This window comes from Stegodyphus dumicola, chromosome 5 (genome assembly GCF_044657685.1).
Source record: "Stegodyphus dumicola isolate Sdum_Otavi_A_Nest chromosome 5, ASM4465768v1".
NCBI lineage: Eukaryota > Metazoa > Arthropoda > Arachnida > Araneae > Eresidae > Stegodyphus > Stegodyphus dumicola.
In genome coordinates this window covers 177202345-177220136 of record NC_140772.1, presented here as the reverse complement: position 1 = coordinate 177220136, position 17792 = coordinate 177202345, and the positions used below count along the sequence as shown (strand labels likewise).

The window sequence follows — 17792 nt, the reverse complement described above, 5'->3', positions numbered from 1 at the left end:
GTATTTTGTTCTCTAATATGCAAAATTTTCCATAAGAAATGGGGGCAAATTTTTATGATTAAAACAACTTTTCTCAACAAAAGCAGGTGACAAAAAAGTGGAATTCATACTTATAAAATTTAAATTTCTAGACATAAAATCTTGAAATTAAGAACTTCTGCTCATGGAAGTTTTCAACTTTTGTTTATACCTCCAAACTTCCTTAAAAATGTTTATCACAAAATTTAAATTTGTGGATTCACAAGTTTTATAACATCTCTAATTCCTTACGGGAAATTTTGATTAGTAGTATCCTTGTAAAATTTTCGCTTATAGCTTGTACGGTGTGCTGCTACATATCTGAAGAGAAAAATCTAGCAAATAGAAATTTTAACCCTACGAATTTCTTTTATAAATAAATTCTTAACTTTTTTAAATAAATTTAATAAAATCCTCTAGCACACCATGCAACACTCATCTGATTAACTCCCCTATGCTGTAGAGCCATTAAATTATTTTGAAGCACAACACGTGAAAAATGCGCAATGCCCTTGCCGGGAATCCAACCTGGACCTCTCGAATATGCGTCAAGTGCGCTACCGTCACACCACGATATCATGCTGGAAAGAGGGGGGGGGACCTTAAAATGTAAAACAGTTTTTTCAGTAATTGTCTTGTTCCTACGGAACACTGTTAATGATTTTTCTTTGTTTTGAGTTCTTCTGGATTGTTTTCTGTTCGTAAGGGACGCGAAAAATTTCAAATTTGAGTATTTTTAATAACGTATACCTAATTAAAGTAGTCTGAAACAACGTAAATTGTACTAGTCTGAAAGCGTAACCTATTTGATGCGTTTCTTAAAATTGAACCATAGGTCTACAATAAGTCATTTAAGAAATATTTGATAAGACTTTTTTTAAGTGTGTTGTAGAGATACAGATATAAATCAAAGAACAAAGATCTTTATAATTTTCTCGTACATGCTTAACTACATTATTATATTAAACCTAAATGTGTTAACCAGGTTTATTATATTTCGGTATTAATAGATACTGCTTTGGTCATAATTAATTTCTTAATACTTTTGAAGACCCTTTCTTAAAGTTACGTGCATGACATCAGCCATTAGGCTCTTATATATTTGAAATCCTCTTACAAAACCGAGCGCGTGATGCTATTACAACATTCGGTTTCATGTAGTCTGTTCAGCTATTTACGGTGTTATAAAGGAGCTTAGAAGGAAGCAGTCGTTAGGGAGGTAAGAGCTGAAGAGAAGTCTAATGAGTATTATAGTATATCAAGATAAAAGGAACTGTGTTATAATAGAGGAAACAAAGAAATAGCTGTTGGATGAACAATACTATGATTATATGGTTATAAAAAAGAAATCGCATATTATGTACATTCTTCCCCGCTGAACATACAAATTTTGCTGTTAACGAATTCTTTATTTATTCATTTGTGTGTGTGTTAGAAACTTCACAATGTGCCGTAGCTTCTTAAGTTGACCTTCCTTCAAAATATAATAGAATATTAGATATCACTGCAACAAAACGAAAGATTTGAAAATAGTGTACAACTTCAAAGTATTTTGAAACATTTCCATAGGAACAAAGTTTCTGATCGGAATATATATAGGAATAACTTAAAAATATGCTACTGTGGTGTTAGTAGATTATGAATAAAATAGTCTTCATGAGGATAAACGAAAATTTAACTCTGAGAGTTAATAAACATCAAAGTAACCAGTTTATCTCAGCCAGAGTTTTGAATTATTGATGGCAGAATGTCTAGGTAAATCTTCAGGTTTTGTTTTGTACTTTCTCTTAAATTAAACTATAGTTTAGAGTAACAGCTAGATTATTGTTGAGGACGGAGAACAGTACCACCCATAGCAACCACCGAATTAAATAAAATCTAGACAATTAGAATAAGTGCGAGGTATAATAAGAATAGGTAGATGTATGTATGTCAATTTTCTTTTCCTTACCTGTTTTTCAAGTGATAGCGCGAATAAAAGTTTTACAGGATTTGGTGCAACCAGGAAGTTCTTGTAGCAAATGAAATCTTCATGGAAAAGTTTCAATTGACGATCCTGAAACTTTCATTATCTCTTCCCGACGTCACTTAGACGATTTCCAGGGAGTTTAACGCCCCGCAATGCGTTGTTTCATATCAGTGAAAAGCATTTAAAACAACTGGAACATGCAGTCAGTGTCACAGAGAAAGGTGTGTTCGATGTACAACTCCTGCAACAGCCAGACAGATTGCCCTTTCGGCAAAAAGAACCCGGCGAACCACAGCTCAGCAGGCGGCAGATGAGTTTTTCTTGTTGTCGCAAGATATCAGATCTCTGGATAAACTCTAGCCAGACGTTTGGCTGACAGAGGATTATACGCCTCCAGATCTGCTTTGTGTGTCCCATTGTCTACACAATACCATATCATCCATTTGCAATGGTGTCGCGATCATCAAAACTGAGTTGAACAGGACTGGCATGGGTACATATCTCACATAGGAGTAGATTTAGTGCGACATTGAATTGTAGAAGCCTTGGCGTAACAGCGATACTGCATTAAGTATCTTGGTGTCATTCTTGAAGAAAATTAACATGGAAAACGCTCATTGAATTCCTTTCTGCTAAATGTGAAAAAGATATTAATGGCTTTCACCAAATCACCAAAAACACTTTGGAAGTAAGCTACGATGTTAAGAAACTGATGTATAAGCAGTGTATTGTAGCTTTCATTTCGTACGACTGTCGTGCTTGTTGACATGTTCTTGCAAATAAGGTTAACAAAAGAAATTTGAGAAAGATTCAACGGAGAATTGTTCTTGGTATTATTACTGGTTATAGAACTTTAAGCTATGAGGTTACTTTTGCTCTTGCAGGAGTTCCGCCTATTGATTTTGAAATTGCTTATAAGAATAATATTTTCGAGTCATTGGCAACTGTAGGCTGCATAAAGGAATTGTCCCTTTCACACTCATCTTCCCCATCCCGCTATTTTAGAGCCCATAAATTTTTGCGATTATAAAGAGACTACTGAAATGAGTTTTCATATGGTTTTCTTTATAAATGGCAGCAATGTGAGCAACAAGGTTGGCCTTGCATTTGTTCTGTTGCAAGGCCTTTCTGAGGTTTGTTATTTTAGACACCATATAGGGAATGAATGCACCGGTTTTCAAGCAGAACTTCTATGTATTTATCTTGCCGTCAAATGGATCAAGGATAATGGAACAACATCCTCAAGGTACCTTATTTGTTCTGATTCTCTTTCTTCTCTTCATCTTTTGAACAGTATTACTGTTGTGTAGAGAATTTGTCTGATAGCGGTATAAAAACTAGGTGAATGATTTTCTGATTTATGGAAATTTTAATTCTATTTGATTCCGAATTATTTATTTTAAGGCTTTAATTTTGGGGAAAAACAGATGCTTCTTGGAATATTATTTAGTTTAAAAGAATATTATTTATTTTCTTTTATTTGCAAATTTTGTACAAGCTTTGATTCATTGTGAAAGAAGCAGGGAAAGGGAAGCAATTTTTGCCAAGTCATGATTTCGCGCGCTTTGTCCTTTAGAATGCTCTAGAAGGATTTTCATTGTGTAGTTGACCTTAAGAGAGGAAGTACGTGACAAAAAGGTCAAAGGTTGCTACTTGTCTTTCAATGTAAGTCATTCAGGTTTTTGGCGATTGAGGGTCCGGATGTTGGCTAAGTGAAGAAGGGCGCGCATGCGCGATCACCCTTATTTCCGCATTCAGGGGTTGAAAACGCAAATTTTGCCATAATTAAGGGGGCGATAATTGAAGCCTTAGTGGGAGCCCGCGTTTTGTGAAGGAGACGAAGGAAATTCGAGTTGGAATGACTTACTCACTCTCTGGCTGGCTAGACTGACTTTGGACGTTACTCGTGAAGCTTGCTCTTGGGATGAGCAAGAACAGGCGAGCCGTAATTGCCTAGAAAAACGTTTCTGGCCGGGAGCTGCAAACATGCTCCCTTGCCGCGTTCTGGTAAAAAGGCGAAATTTGAACCAGTTACCTGCGTGTTGACTTAAGACTTTCAAGACCAAGCGGATAGCCGAGCTGGGCAGCAGTGCTCCTGTTTCTGTTTTACAGAGGTAAAATAACGTCGTCATTATGAAAACCAGTTACCTGCGTGTTGACTTAAGACTTTCAAGACCAAGCGGATAGCTGTGCTGGGCAGCAGTGCTCCTGTTTTCTGTTTTGCAGACTTAAAAATAGCATCGTCATTATGAAAACCGGTTACCTGCGTGTGTGTTTTCGCAAATAGTGCCTGGACAGGACGATGTCTTCTGAAACTTCCATTTTGTGACCGTAAAGATGAGCCCCGCAGACGTCCACGCTTATTAGGATACGAGTCCTCCACTTCAAGATGTCCAACCAAGATAAGTTTTATTTATTTTATTTTATTTTTTTTTTTTGTGTGTGTTTGAACTTTAAGTAAGTTAAAAAACAACGTCGAATCTTAAATTAATTCTCAGGCCTTCAATTGTTTCCCTTTCCCCTTTTAAATTACCAAGACAAACCTTAAAGTTTTTATGTGAATTTAAATGGAAAAAAAAAGTAAATGACAAATTGAAGAATTCTCCTTAGACTCTCTGATGAGGATAAGATTCTATTTTTGTGATGAAATTGAATAAACTGATATTTAATCTGGAAACCTATTACAGTATGTTTTCTTTATATATTTAATATGTTTTTCCTATATATCTTGTATATGTTTTCTTATGTTACGATCCTCTCACGGCGCGGTCCCGGGATGCATTTTTCACAACGCAAATGCTTAACCGTTTTAACTATACGATCACTAAAACGTTTGGTAATTAGCAAATTCTTAAGAGTTTAGTTTCCTCCCTAAGAGGAAGTAGAAACCTCTCACGCAAGTAAGTTCTTATTTAACAATGGTGCCGTGAAGTAAGCTTCATAACATTAATTCCCGGCGTGAAGTTTAAGCTCATAACATTACTAGCTGTAACAAATTAGTTATCCGAAACCCTATTAACTGTCAGTTCGCTTAGAAATAGATGAATTGATATCCGCTTTGCTTATGCGCGTGATCATCACGGTTCCTATGGAAATGAAAGAGGTTATTTCTTAGCTAAAGATACCTTAAATTTACCCATTGATATTAAAATTAGCATTCCAAAGAACTATTGGAAGTCCTTTTATTATAAGAAGCTTTTATCTAAGTGGAATGAGGATCTAAGTGGAATATCTAAGTATCTAAGTGGAAATATTTTATCTTGTAATGCTGAGGTCACCAAAAAATTCTCTTCTTCTATTCACCATAGATTGCATTCCGAGTATTTCCTCTCTATAAATTTTAAAGATTGTCAGTTTTTATCTGGTCACGGTAAATTTGCAAGTTACCTGTTTCGTTTTAATCTAAGATCAAACACTTTAACTAATTAATTAACACTAAATTCACTTTAACTAATACTTAGTTAAAGTGAATTTCAAAGAGAGTACATCAGGATGTGGAACATTTGATTTTTTGATGCCCTACATTTGATGGCCCTAGATTATGTTTGCAGAACGATTTGAAAATGTTCGGAATGACTTGATTTTCGTGAAGTCCAGACTGCTGTTCTCTGCTTTTATTTGTTTTATTTATGCATGTAACTTTTAATCTTTTATTTAACTTACCTCTGTAAGCTCGGGTTGTACATATGTGGTGCAAGGGGAGTCTGTATGTTTTCAAATAAAAAAAAGTGATTTAGGTGACAAATTTCTTTTCATAGGCGACACCGCACCATGCCGTTGATCATCTGCTATTCAGGATTGTCTACACAGCGAAAATATTCAATGCCTCATATGGCCAGCACGTTCTCTATATCTAACCCTATTGAAAAATGTTTGGTTGCTATGGGGAAATTCCTTACTAGCCGAAAATATTCCCCAACGCACAAGAACACCCTTATTTGCGCACTGATGGAGGAATGGGATGACTTAACCTTAATAGCTGCTCGACAATATTGTGCAAAGTATGACACGATGTGTGTGAACTTCTGGAGAATTCGTACAATATTGTAAGTGATAGAAGGATTAAATATGATGATCACAAGATAATTAACGTTATTTTTAATTGCGGAATGTCTTATTTGATAGCAAGATAAATATTGTTTTAAAACTTTATTAATGACCAATGGAAGAAAATCCTTTCTCAGTGCCAAATAATTTCAAATAATTGAGTTAGTTAGAAAGCAAAGTTTCTGGAGAACAAATTTTGAGAATGCAATATATATATAAGATTTAGCCATTTTTCGCTTAATTGAATGCACTATTTAACAGGGGAAATAAGCAAACAGAAATAAGTTTACAGTGAACAGTAGTGGTGAAATAAAATTCAGCGGCGCTATTAGAATATCAAAGATTGTTAGATTAAATTTCAAAAGTTCATAAGATATTATCTCCTTCTTTCTGCATGCCTTCGTGGTGTAATTGGAAGCATACTCGATATGTATTTAAGAGTTTCCAGGGTTCGAGTCCAGTCGAGGTCATTGCAGATTTTTCACGTCTCTTGCTTCAGAATAACCTAAAAACTCTACAAGTTAACTGGATAGCCCGATCAGTCGAATTCATAAACGATGGAATTTAGGCTTTATTTCTATCAAAAATCGCGAATGTGTCAGTTCCGTGCGAAACTGGAGCCGAAATGATAGTTTTCCAAATAATTTGACTAGTGCATGTAAATAATAGTGCATGTAAATGTCAGTAAGTACTGGACTGAGGGGATTAATCAATTTGGCGATAATGAATATTTTAGGAATCAAAGTGAGTTAGACTCAAAGAAACTTCAGTAAAAAAAACTTTCCTCAATTTCAGTATGCGTAAAACGGAATACTTGAAATCTGGTGTCAAAACATTTTACTCGTTTCCCTTCACTTGAACTTTAATCGATGATTTCAAAGAAAATTTTGCAGCCTGAATGTTGTTCAAAGTAAATCGGAAAATCTAGAAACTAAATACTTAGTTAAAGTGTATGATGCTGTTTCTAAGTTATAAACTAGAAGATGAAAAGGAATTCCCCTTTTGCGAACTCTGAAGAAAAGCATAAGATATAACATGGTTAACAGCAGTAGGAACGAAATTTTTTTAACTGAGTTTGGAGTATGAATGAGGAGACTCATACAACATGATGCTGAATTAAGGTCCAGTCAGCAGTGTCCAGCAGCCTTAAAATTTCGGTCACCCAAGGACATATAGTAAAGATGAGTTAAGTATGTTTGATAAGAAAGAGCTGGCGATTCTTCATTGGCACATGAATATAATAGAATATTAGAGGCCTTTTTAGTAATACAAATTTGGATTTCAAAGAGGGCCTTATCTGTACGATTTCATTTTTTAAGTTACACAGCGGATAATTTACAAAAGCACCTAAGAACGCAGCACGTTCTCGCAGTTTATCGAACTGCCAGTGTTCAGGGGCCTTAACAACTCAGTCACCGGAGGGCTTGCAGTACAGATGTGCTTATTGTGTTTAACGGAAAAACGTCCGGACGGCTCATTTCAATGACACATGAATGAAAATTAAAATTAGGCACCCTTCATATAAAATACATACCCCTTCATATAAAAGGCTTCACATAAAAGACATAGCTCATTTTAAAAAACTTTGCTCTTTTCATCTCTATTTTATTTGAGGGCACTAGAATCGATGATTTTTCATTATTATTTACTTTAGTCCCATTTTGGTACCAACTGACTATTTAGTCGTAACAATATTTTTCTTTTGACCCTGAAGTCAAAATGTTTGTACGCAAATTACTCAGAAAAAGAATAAACTTTCTTTATAGATAAAATGAAAACTGGAAAAATTTTACCTGGAGAAAAGTTCAGAAGTAAATCGTACTATCTATATCGGAAAAAAATCTGCTGTATTTAAAAGAAAAGTTCCCTCACGCTTTTTTCTTTCGTAGCAAATATGTTTTACATCTCTATTCAATCCCTTTATTTGATTTTATATTGAATACAATCCTTTATATTTAAAAATTCGAGTTATATTTTTATCTTTTTTTGATGCTATCTGAATCCTATCGTTCTTGTCTAGGACAATATTAATTTTAATTAAGATGGATTACTAAATGTCAGTATAATAGCATTTTTTATTCTGTTTTGAAAAATACTTAAAACTTAAAATTCTACTGAAAGTGTTTTGTTAATAACCTACTACTTTCTATAGTTAAACGCTCACTTTTTGTTTTCAGATACTTGGCGAATACGCATAAATGTGATTAAAGGAATTTTACGTTGCAAGCAATTACATTCCATAAAAATAAATATCTAAAATTTTTCAGAAAGGCTGTCGTGAAAGGAAGATAAGTAATCTCAGAATTATTTACTGTTGAACATTTAAATATAAGTGAAAGATTATGTTGACTCACAAAAGAAACTTATAAATTCCAACAAAACAACTGTCCTACAACGTGTTAGAAAATTTTAATTCCTGCTGAAGGACATGTTCGAAAAAAGTGAAATCGAAATGGGTCCTTCTTTTTCAGAAAGATATAGTTATACAAATAGGAAAAATAAATAAGTAAATAATAATGAAAAATCAACGATTCTAGTGCCCTCAAATAAAATAGAGATGAAAAGAGCAAAAGCAAGCATTTTCTAAAATGAGCTATGCCTTTTATATACGAGAGACCGGTGAACTGGAATTAAAGTCCTAAAATGAAGTTCATTATTTCAGTTAACATGGATGTCAAGAAACCTGATTCAACAACTAAAGAAAACCTTTTAGATAATTTTAGTTGAACTAAAGATGGTTAAAAGACTAATAATTGATAAATACAGCAAATTAGTTTTTGTTCCTTTTCTAATAAAAAATCCATTTAAAGATTCTAAAAATGTTGCATTAATGAATGCGAAATTTTTAGAAACTCATGTGTGGTTCATGCATGCAAAACACAGCCCCAAAGGTTCATAAATTCTCAAAGTATGTGAATGAAAATAAGGACTCTACATATTCAGCGACGAATGGGGAAACAGCGACGAATTCAGCCTGGGGGAAATAGCTTGCAAACTATACTTTTTAAGAAGCCGAGTAAGTTTGTAACTATTAAAAATGTAAAACTGTCAAACAGTTTTAAAGAATTGTTTGAGTTTTAAATAGTTATTTTGTTATTATATGCATTACTGGCAAATAAACACAATTTAATTATTAATTATAAAATTCTAAGAAAAATGTATTAAAATACCACTGGAATTTTTAAACCTAATATGCAGCTTGCATTTGTTTGTAAAGTTATCTTTATGTCATCAGTTGCATATTTATGATATTAGAAATTTTAAAAATTCATAAATGAAAATTCCCAGTATTACTTACCTGGAGGAATAACAACTCTGCTTGTTTCCGGGGATCCAATATGTTTCAGGACTTGACGGCAGGACACGGAAGCTGCTTGTCCTGCTGGAATGGGTGGCCAGCATAGCATGGAATCCCAAACAGGCTTGCAGTGCACTCCTTCTGCGACAGTAAAATAAATGTTCTTTAGGGATGCACAATATTTAAATGATTCAAAATAAACTTATATATACTTGAATAGGAATAAACTTAAAGAAGTTGGAAATAATAGATTAGTTTGAAATGCGTTTAAATCTTTACCACGAATAAATATCAGATGTAGTTGTGAATACTAATACAGACTTTGGATCTACAAATAAGACTGAGAGTAGTATGAAATAAATAAGCATTGCATTAAAATACCTGTCTTGATTTATTCGAATTATTCGTATTAACACAATCAGAAAGTGAATAGAACATTTCTTTCTAAATAGTTATATTACGTACTTAAAATCTTGGTCGCAAATTTCGGGTGATGGGCACATCTTAAAAATAGCGGATTTTTAAATTAAGGAATGCTTTGTTTTGAGAAAATAAGGAAGCGTTACAAAGATCTGAATTCGATAAATAAGCAGCGGTAGCTAAATTTCAAATGTGTCTCTAAACGTACGCTGATCGTAACCTGGTAATGGTAAATACTCTCCTCGACATAGAAAATGCAACACCAAGAAGATTCAGCCGTATAAATATGCAAATTTTAGGGAATACGTAGTGGAACAAGTCATGCAGACAATGTAAGATTCAAATAGGTCACGTGATTATAGCGTAAGTTAAAAGAGAAGGAAATAGCGACAATATTCCGTGCTCTCTGTTGCTTAGGGAATCCAGAATTCCGAGAAGTTCGACTTTCCGGAAGACATATGTAAATCAAGACAGATGCCTGGAGGACGACACCATAAGCAGTTCCAGCAAACGGACGATTTTACGAAGGGTGAAATTATAGGCCTACGTACGGTCTTACCGTCGTATCGCTGTTGAAACGGACGTATATGTATCCACTGTGTATAGAATTCTCTAGATGGATCAATGAAGGAAATGCAAATAGTCGCGAAATACTAGGTCCATCTAGACGTACTACAGAACGCACAGATCGAAGCGTACGATTGGATTATTGTATTATTTAATTATGGCAAAGCACACTAGGACTATCTGCCTAAAGGGAGAAATGCCTTTGTGAAGGACTTTCTAAGGGAAACTGGCTCGTATACACGTTACACATGGAGAAAACTACGAAAACGTTCGCGGGATTCGAACCTCGAAGCGTACGAAGTGAAGCGGTAATAGCAGCATAATCCACTACTATGGACATTCCGCGGAATGGGTGTAAGGAGATGCGGATGGTTGAATATCTGTGGGAATAGCTTTTCGACGTTTGACTGAAAGAGGCTTGAACACAAAGCGCCTTTTGCGAAGACTACCATCAACGCCAAACAATCGAAGCGAAAGACTGCGATGGTTCCGTTAATAAGCCACGTGACATCTAAATATTAGCGACAAGTCTCCGTTTTTTTTTTTTTTTTTTTTTTTTTTTTTTGTCTAATGATAGTCATCGAGTACGTGTCTGGAGCCGTTGGGGAGATAGAGCCAATCCGACTTCTATTTTTCACATTGCACCGCTCGTCAGCGTGGTATAATGGTTCCGGGTGCCATCAGTCCTGATAACAGGTCACTTTTATTACGCATCAGAGGCAAACTGATGGTACGACGATACACAAATGAGATACTGTAGCCAGTCGTGCTATTTATTTTCAGCGGTTGCTACACTGTATTTTCCAGCAGGACAACGCGGCGCCGCGCACGGTATTTATTAGCCGACAAGCATGTCCCATAATTCTTTGGCTTCCGACGTCCACTGATCTTTCATGGATTGAGCATATCTGGGAGGTGACTGATCGTTGTTTGTTTGCTCTGCCCCTGCAGTTATAACAGGACGAACTTTTGGCGAAGGTTTCAGAGCATATAGACTTCCTTTCCTCAGAACACTGTCCGCACACTTATTGAATCTTTATCTCGTAGGGTTGCAACTTGTATCGCCATGAAAGGTGATCGTAAATCTTACTTATTTCCTGTATATTTCAGCACTGTATAAATTTATCTTTCTGTAAATAACAATATTTATTTACATATGCATGTTCTGTGTATCAATTCACATCATATTCTTCCTTTCATGGTGTTGCATATTCTATGCTAGGAAGTATAGTAGTGGAAGAAGAAATCAGTTATAATTCGTGATTTTGACTGAAGCTCTGTGTCAGAGATGTTTAGAGACATTTTTCAAATACGTTTAGGGATAAACGTTTCCTGTTTGGGTCGAATTCCTTCTGCACCAGTCCTTTGGATTCGTAGAAAGCAATGAGCATTGTCATGAATCTGATTAATGCGCTGAGCCTTTTTTGCTTTCACAGAATCTCCCAATTTCCTTTTACATTTTCCTGTTTTGTTTCCGGATTATAAGCAATATTTCTATGTCACAGCCTATGCAATTTGTCATCAGAAAAGCAGGATTCATTTCGATGGCAGCAACCATGCCATTTGACAAGGCAATACAATACATATCCCCTCAGATTGCCATGATATTCTAAAACATCTACCAAGTTTACAAATGCTTGGGTGGTTAATATGTAAATTTGATTATATATTGATTAGTTTTTTATTTAATTTGCATAATATTACTGTTAATTTTGTAACTATTAATTTAATGTAGTTTCTACTTAAATGAAAACAAAATTGCTTAGTATTGAATCGCAATTTAATCAGGTAGTTTGTTCTCGAATATGATAGTGAATTTTGCGGGTAAAAATAAGAACTATTCTGTATTGGATTTATTAAATCGTAATACATGTTTTACTGCTGTTGATAATTGCTATATTGGGCATTATAAAACGTTAGATGTTTATTATTATTATTTGTTCAAAAATAGATGGTCCGAAATCTGTTACTTAATTTATTTGTCAATAGACTACTACACAGTAACAACTCACTAATCAATTGTTTTTCTTATTTTGTTGGCCAGTTTTGTTGTTTGTATATTACATACAGAACGTGATTGCAGCTGTACATCATATTTCCAGATCAACTGACAGAAGCTGTCGTCTAACGGAAATTAAATCTGAAATACCTTCTCCTTTTTCCTAAGTATTAATTCTACTCCTTTCCTTACCATTTTTCTATCTGTACTGAAATCAAGTGGGATGATTACATTACTTATTAGAACTTCTTACCATTGCTAGCTCTGCAATAATTGTTAGACCTTACTCGTGTATAAAAGTGAGACTTTGTCTTCGAATTCAGATCTCATCTTAATGTGCAAACCATGTAATCTAGAACATGATTCTAGATTTTACATACTAGCAGAAGGTTCGATGACGATACGTTATCTAGCATGCCTTTTGCCACATTTACGAAGAGAGTTCTGAAAACCTGCACACATCTGCTGCAAACAAAGATGAATTTCTAATTGGCCACTAAATGAGGAAGTGTCTGATAAATGCCGCGTCTGTTTTTTCAAGTTATTGATGATTATCAGTTACTGATGAGCAACGAGTCAATTATATGTTGACTATAGTTGAATATTCTTCTATATATGAGATTTATTATATATTTTGACTGTTTTTTTCAGTTCTTGAAGCTGCGAGCTTTAGAACCTGTTGTAGAACTTAGCTTTTTTTGAAAGGTTATTATTATTATTATCATCAGGGATATACATTATTTTTTAGGAATCTAAAATCTGGTATAATCATACCGTTTCAATATACAAGTGAAAATAGCTCTAAAGTATGCTGAAAAAAAAACAATACAACCTTATTTGAGTTATGACTCAATTTCACAACGGAAACCAAATCGAATTTTCATTTTCTACATTATAAGACAGAGCTGATTTTACTCTCTCATTTTCAATCAGAAACCTAATTGCATATTAGTGTATGATGAACATAGTATTGATGATCTCTTCAATCCATCAATCCCTACAATTTAACATTTAAAAGTATGTTAATTTATTACAAAGGTCTTATATTTAAATATCACACATTTCTACAAAATTCTCATTATATTTTCAAGAATGGATTAAAATATTTCATAAAAGCATTTCGTTTGAAAAGTTTAATGTGTTCTGAGACTAAAGAGAAATGGAATCGGAATTATAAGAAAAAACAATAGTTTTTAAATACTTTATTACTTAAGGCACATCCTTTCATATAATTCATCCGATTATACAATTTATAATTTTATTCTATACTAGACTAATATTTTTATTCATTTTAATTTAGAAAACAGAGCTTAAAATAATTTTCTCATCCGCTTAATTGTGGCAGAAAATTTAAGTTTAGAAAAGGACGAGTAGAATGGAGAACGTAAATCTTTCTGAATGAATATAAACGAAAATAATAATTTCCTTCATGTGTTTATGCAATAAATGAAATTATTCCTTTATGTATTTTATTTATTTATATGTTTATAAAATAAATGAAATTATTGCTTTCGTTTTTCAGACAAATTATACAGACAGAAAACACAGCGCATTAAATTTAATCCCATTTTTTGTGTTTTATGAAATCACAATCGTTTCATAAGTGCAACATGAAAATTAAAGATTTGTTAAGATAATTCAGCCTCTATATTTTACATTAAAAAAACTAATTTTAACCTGGAGATATGATACAAAGACAAATTTATACTTCTTGCACAATGTATTAAATATATGAAACTCATATTTGTGAGCAAGGCCAAATTTTTCTAAAACTTTCATTTTTTTAATTTTATGATTTTTATGTTGATAAAAAACAAATTCGAATAACATTATATCAATGAATGGATGTAAATTAGAATTACATACATTTGAAAGTTCGCTATAGTGTTTGTGGTTAAGTATATTGTTGAACATTGAACATAATGAAATGTACACAATTAAAAATTTTAAATTCAACTGATGATCTGAAGTGCTGAAATGGATATTTTTCAGATAAAATTTAAAAACAGTTTATATTCTAAAGTAGTAGTTTAGTTTATAGACTGTTTTTAAATTTTAGTAATAGTTTAGCTTTGAATTATTGATGTACAATGCATTATACTATAATCAGTCAATTAATTATATTAATTAATTAATTATTCATCCTAATGCCAAATAAAAGTTGAACACTGGTGCAGGTATAGCTGATTAACAAAATTAGTTTTTTAAACTTTACTTTTCATGTTACGAATACTGCTGGTATTTACACATGGCATAAATTTACCTACAAATCTATTTTAAATTTTAAGAGAAATGTAGAGAACACTCCATCCAAATAACTCAGCTAGAGTTAAATGCATTTCATAAAATTTCTAATAAACTGGAATTGGAAGAAATAAATTTCTCTGAATAAAAGAAAGTTCTTAAACTCCTAGTTATTATTAAAATCAAGCTGATTGCTTATTTTTTAGATATTATAGCTTCACAATACAGGTAACAAACATAAAATATTTCGATACACATTCCGTTTGAGGATGTGGGGATTGTTTGATTTGTATATAGGCCTTTTGTTACTTGTTACTTTGCTTTCTCATTACAATAAACTAAGATTGAAATAAACTATTTCCTTTATACGTTCTTCATAATTTAAGCAATTTATTTATGCAAGTTTTAATTGCAATTTATAAAATCGTTGTAACCAATAAGATATATCCATGATAAACTGTGCTTACACTTTCTACTTTTACTAAAATGTGTAAAAGTTAGGTAATTTGATTTGTTTGTAAAATCAGTATACTGATTAAGCCGGATTTTGTTTTATAAAAGCATATATGTAATTTATCAATCGATTTTAATATTGCTTTCGTTATCGTATTTTTATAAAGTTTTATAGATATTTTAATTTGCGTGTGTTTGCAATTTTCAGAAGACTGCGGGAGAAATTCCTTTTCTGAAACTTTTCATTACCTGCAGTTTCTTGCACCTACAGGAGTGACACTGCTCATGAATCTTCACCGAAGAACTGACATGTGTATTGCTTGTTTTATGCGCGTTTCCTTCCGCCTATAAACATCTTACCTTACCTGAAGATTTAGATGTCTGACAATAGAGCATTTCCATAAGCAGTCCTTAGAACTGCAGCTTTTCGAAACCAAATTATCGTAGTTTAAAAAAAATTAATAATGCTGATATAAATTCAGCTGCAATTCAAGATTAGAAGAAGGAAGAAAGGACTACTATAAATTTCGATAACATATAGACGTTTACAAACATGAGAACTCAACTAAGAACGGTACCATTATACACCTCTCCAAGTACCTAGATCCCCATTTTTTTTCCTGGCATCTCTGCTTTGGATAGGAAGATTCATCTCATTACTTTTGGGATAAACATACGCATAGTTTGGCTAGAGAATAATCATTTTCGCTCAGTTAAACACGAAAAATATTTGTTACATTGTATCTGAGCAATAAATAGCTTTGGTACAATTGTCCATTTATATTTTTAATTTTTTAGCGGTTATTTGTTATTATTTGAATGATTCAAAGAGGCGTAGCTCGGTCTCGGGCAGTTTTCAGAAAACATCACACTTATTATAAATGTAGCAAAAGTATTGAATGTTCCAACACATCTTTATTAAACTTTTATATGATAAATAAGATATCATATATGATACCATATACGATGAAAATGATGCAGAGCTATTATATCAATGCAAGCCTGGTTGTCTGAAATTAATTGAAACAAAGCCCACGATAACTATGCTGCTTTAAAAGATGAACTTGTGGATAACGTTATTAAAGAAACCACTTCGTGTTTACTTTATACCTGAGAAAACTAAGAAATTTCTCGCATTTAGTCCATTTGCCGTTCTAGTCCATTTCATCTAGTCTATTTGCCATCTAGTGCATTTACCATCTAGTTCATTTGCCGGGATTTGATCTTAAATCACGGCAAACGGGCTTTTAGTTCAGAAGTTATGAGCACGTGACAGCTGGTGTGGCAAAATCATGTAGAATACATATCTGCAGTGAGGACGGTGCATAGAAAATATGCTATTTGCTAAAAAAATGCATGAAATTGCTTATCAGTTCGCGTTCTGTAAATATTATGAACTGACTATGATGAAAATTACCATATAGTAGCATATCATTAGCCAATTAACTTGAAGTGTATTAGCAAAGAACCATGTTTATCATTTTCCTTATCAGAGAGGTGATGCTGTAAACTTATGGGAAAAAATAGAACAAGCTGGCCATTCTTTAAAACATAAATGATACAAAATAGGAATATACGTAACAACCATGCTTCCTAATAGATGCCGCATTACTTCTGGTCTTAAATAATATATAGTATGCTTCAGGGTTATTAAACTCGGAAGAAGTCTCGCTTGCTTGAAATAATGGAAGCTGGATTAATTAAACTTAAATTAATGGCACAATTTTCTACTCATTTTAAGACAAAATGCACTCTGCTTTTGCACCCATCTAACTCTCATGTATTGTAAGTGGTATCTGCTAGCAGACACCCATCAGTGATAAAGTGGCTAAAATTGTTTAACCCTGGTAATCCGACCCAGTTTCAGATCTTAGTAAAAGAAGAACTAGCTGCATGTGGTTTTTATGTTTTTCCTCTTGCATAAGGTAAATCTAAGTCAGTTTTCTTAAAAACATTGTCTACGAAATTCTCCCCTTAGGCAAATAGCCCTACCCTTAGGCAAATAGCCTTTGTATGAGTTGCTTTAATGTATTAACCACCCAACTATTCAAACACCCCCTCCCAACGTTTTTTCTAAACTGTTGCAAAAGGTAACATACTTCAGCTCATATACATTAACAATAAACTCAGATGACGCAATTTACTTGTAACCAACGCCTGTTGGACTTATTTCTTATAATATAACTTAGAAATCCTTAGACAAATTTATAGAAAACATCCTTAAAAACGAATCTTAGAAAACAAAAAGTATATTCTCTGCACACAACTACAAAACCTCATCTAGCAGCAGAACGTGTAGACTTTTATGAGCATGTAGTTGTATTTCTAGGGTTCTAAAACTTACATTTAGTTTATTTCTACTGACTATTGGCTTACTAAAAACATATAAAACTATGTTAAGCTCCAAGGAAATTAAATAAGTTAACGATCTTGTAAGTGAAAAAAATCAGTATCATGAATCTTAAATGTACAAAATAATAATAATGCATGCGTAAGTAATTTCAGACATATCTCTTTTCTGTGTCACACTTAACGGAATGGTTAAGTAATTATTCATCCTCGGAGTAAAGTAGTCTTATAAGAGCTCTAAGAGCCATTTATCATCGATTAAACTAAAAGGATCTAAAAAGGACTTAAATAAAATGTATGATTAAATCTCGAGACCATTAATTATTAACGAAAAGTGGATTTTGTTGTAACTGTTCGGTGTCACCTTCTCCTCTCTTCGTCGTCTTAATTGTGAATCTCACAGGCATAAAAACATTCTCCTTTCTATA

The 17792-nt window shown here is 33.2% G+C and overlaps 1 protein-coding gene across 2 annotated transcripts in view; it reads right to left on the bottom strand.

Moving 5' to 3' along the window:
• Positions 1 to 17792, bottom strand: part of LOC118188083 (corticotropin-releasing hormone receptor 1-like) — a 568128-nt gene that overhangs the window by 152401 nt on the left and 397935 nt on the right. For both annotated transcript variants that reach the window (XM_085817427.1, XM_085817428.1), the window contains one exon: positions 9333 to 9473. In XM_085817427.1, coding sequence (XP_085673553.1) covers positions 9333 to 9473 — 141 coding nt within the window. The remainder of the gene's footprint in view (positions 1 to 9332; positions 9474 to 17792) is intronic.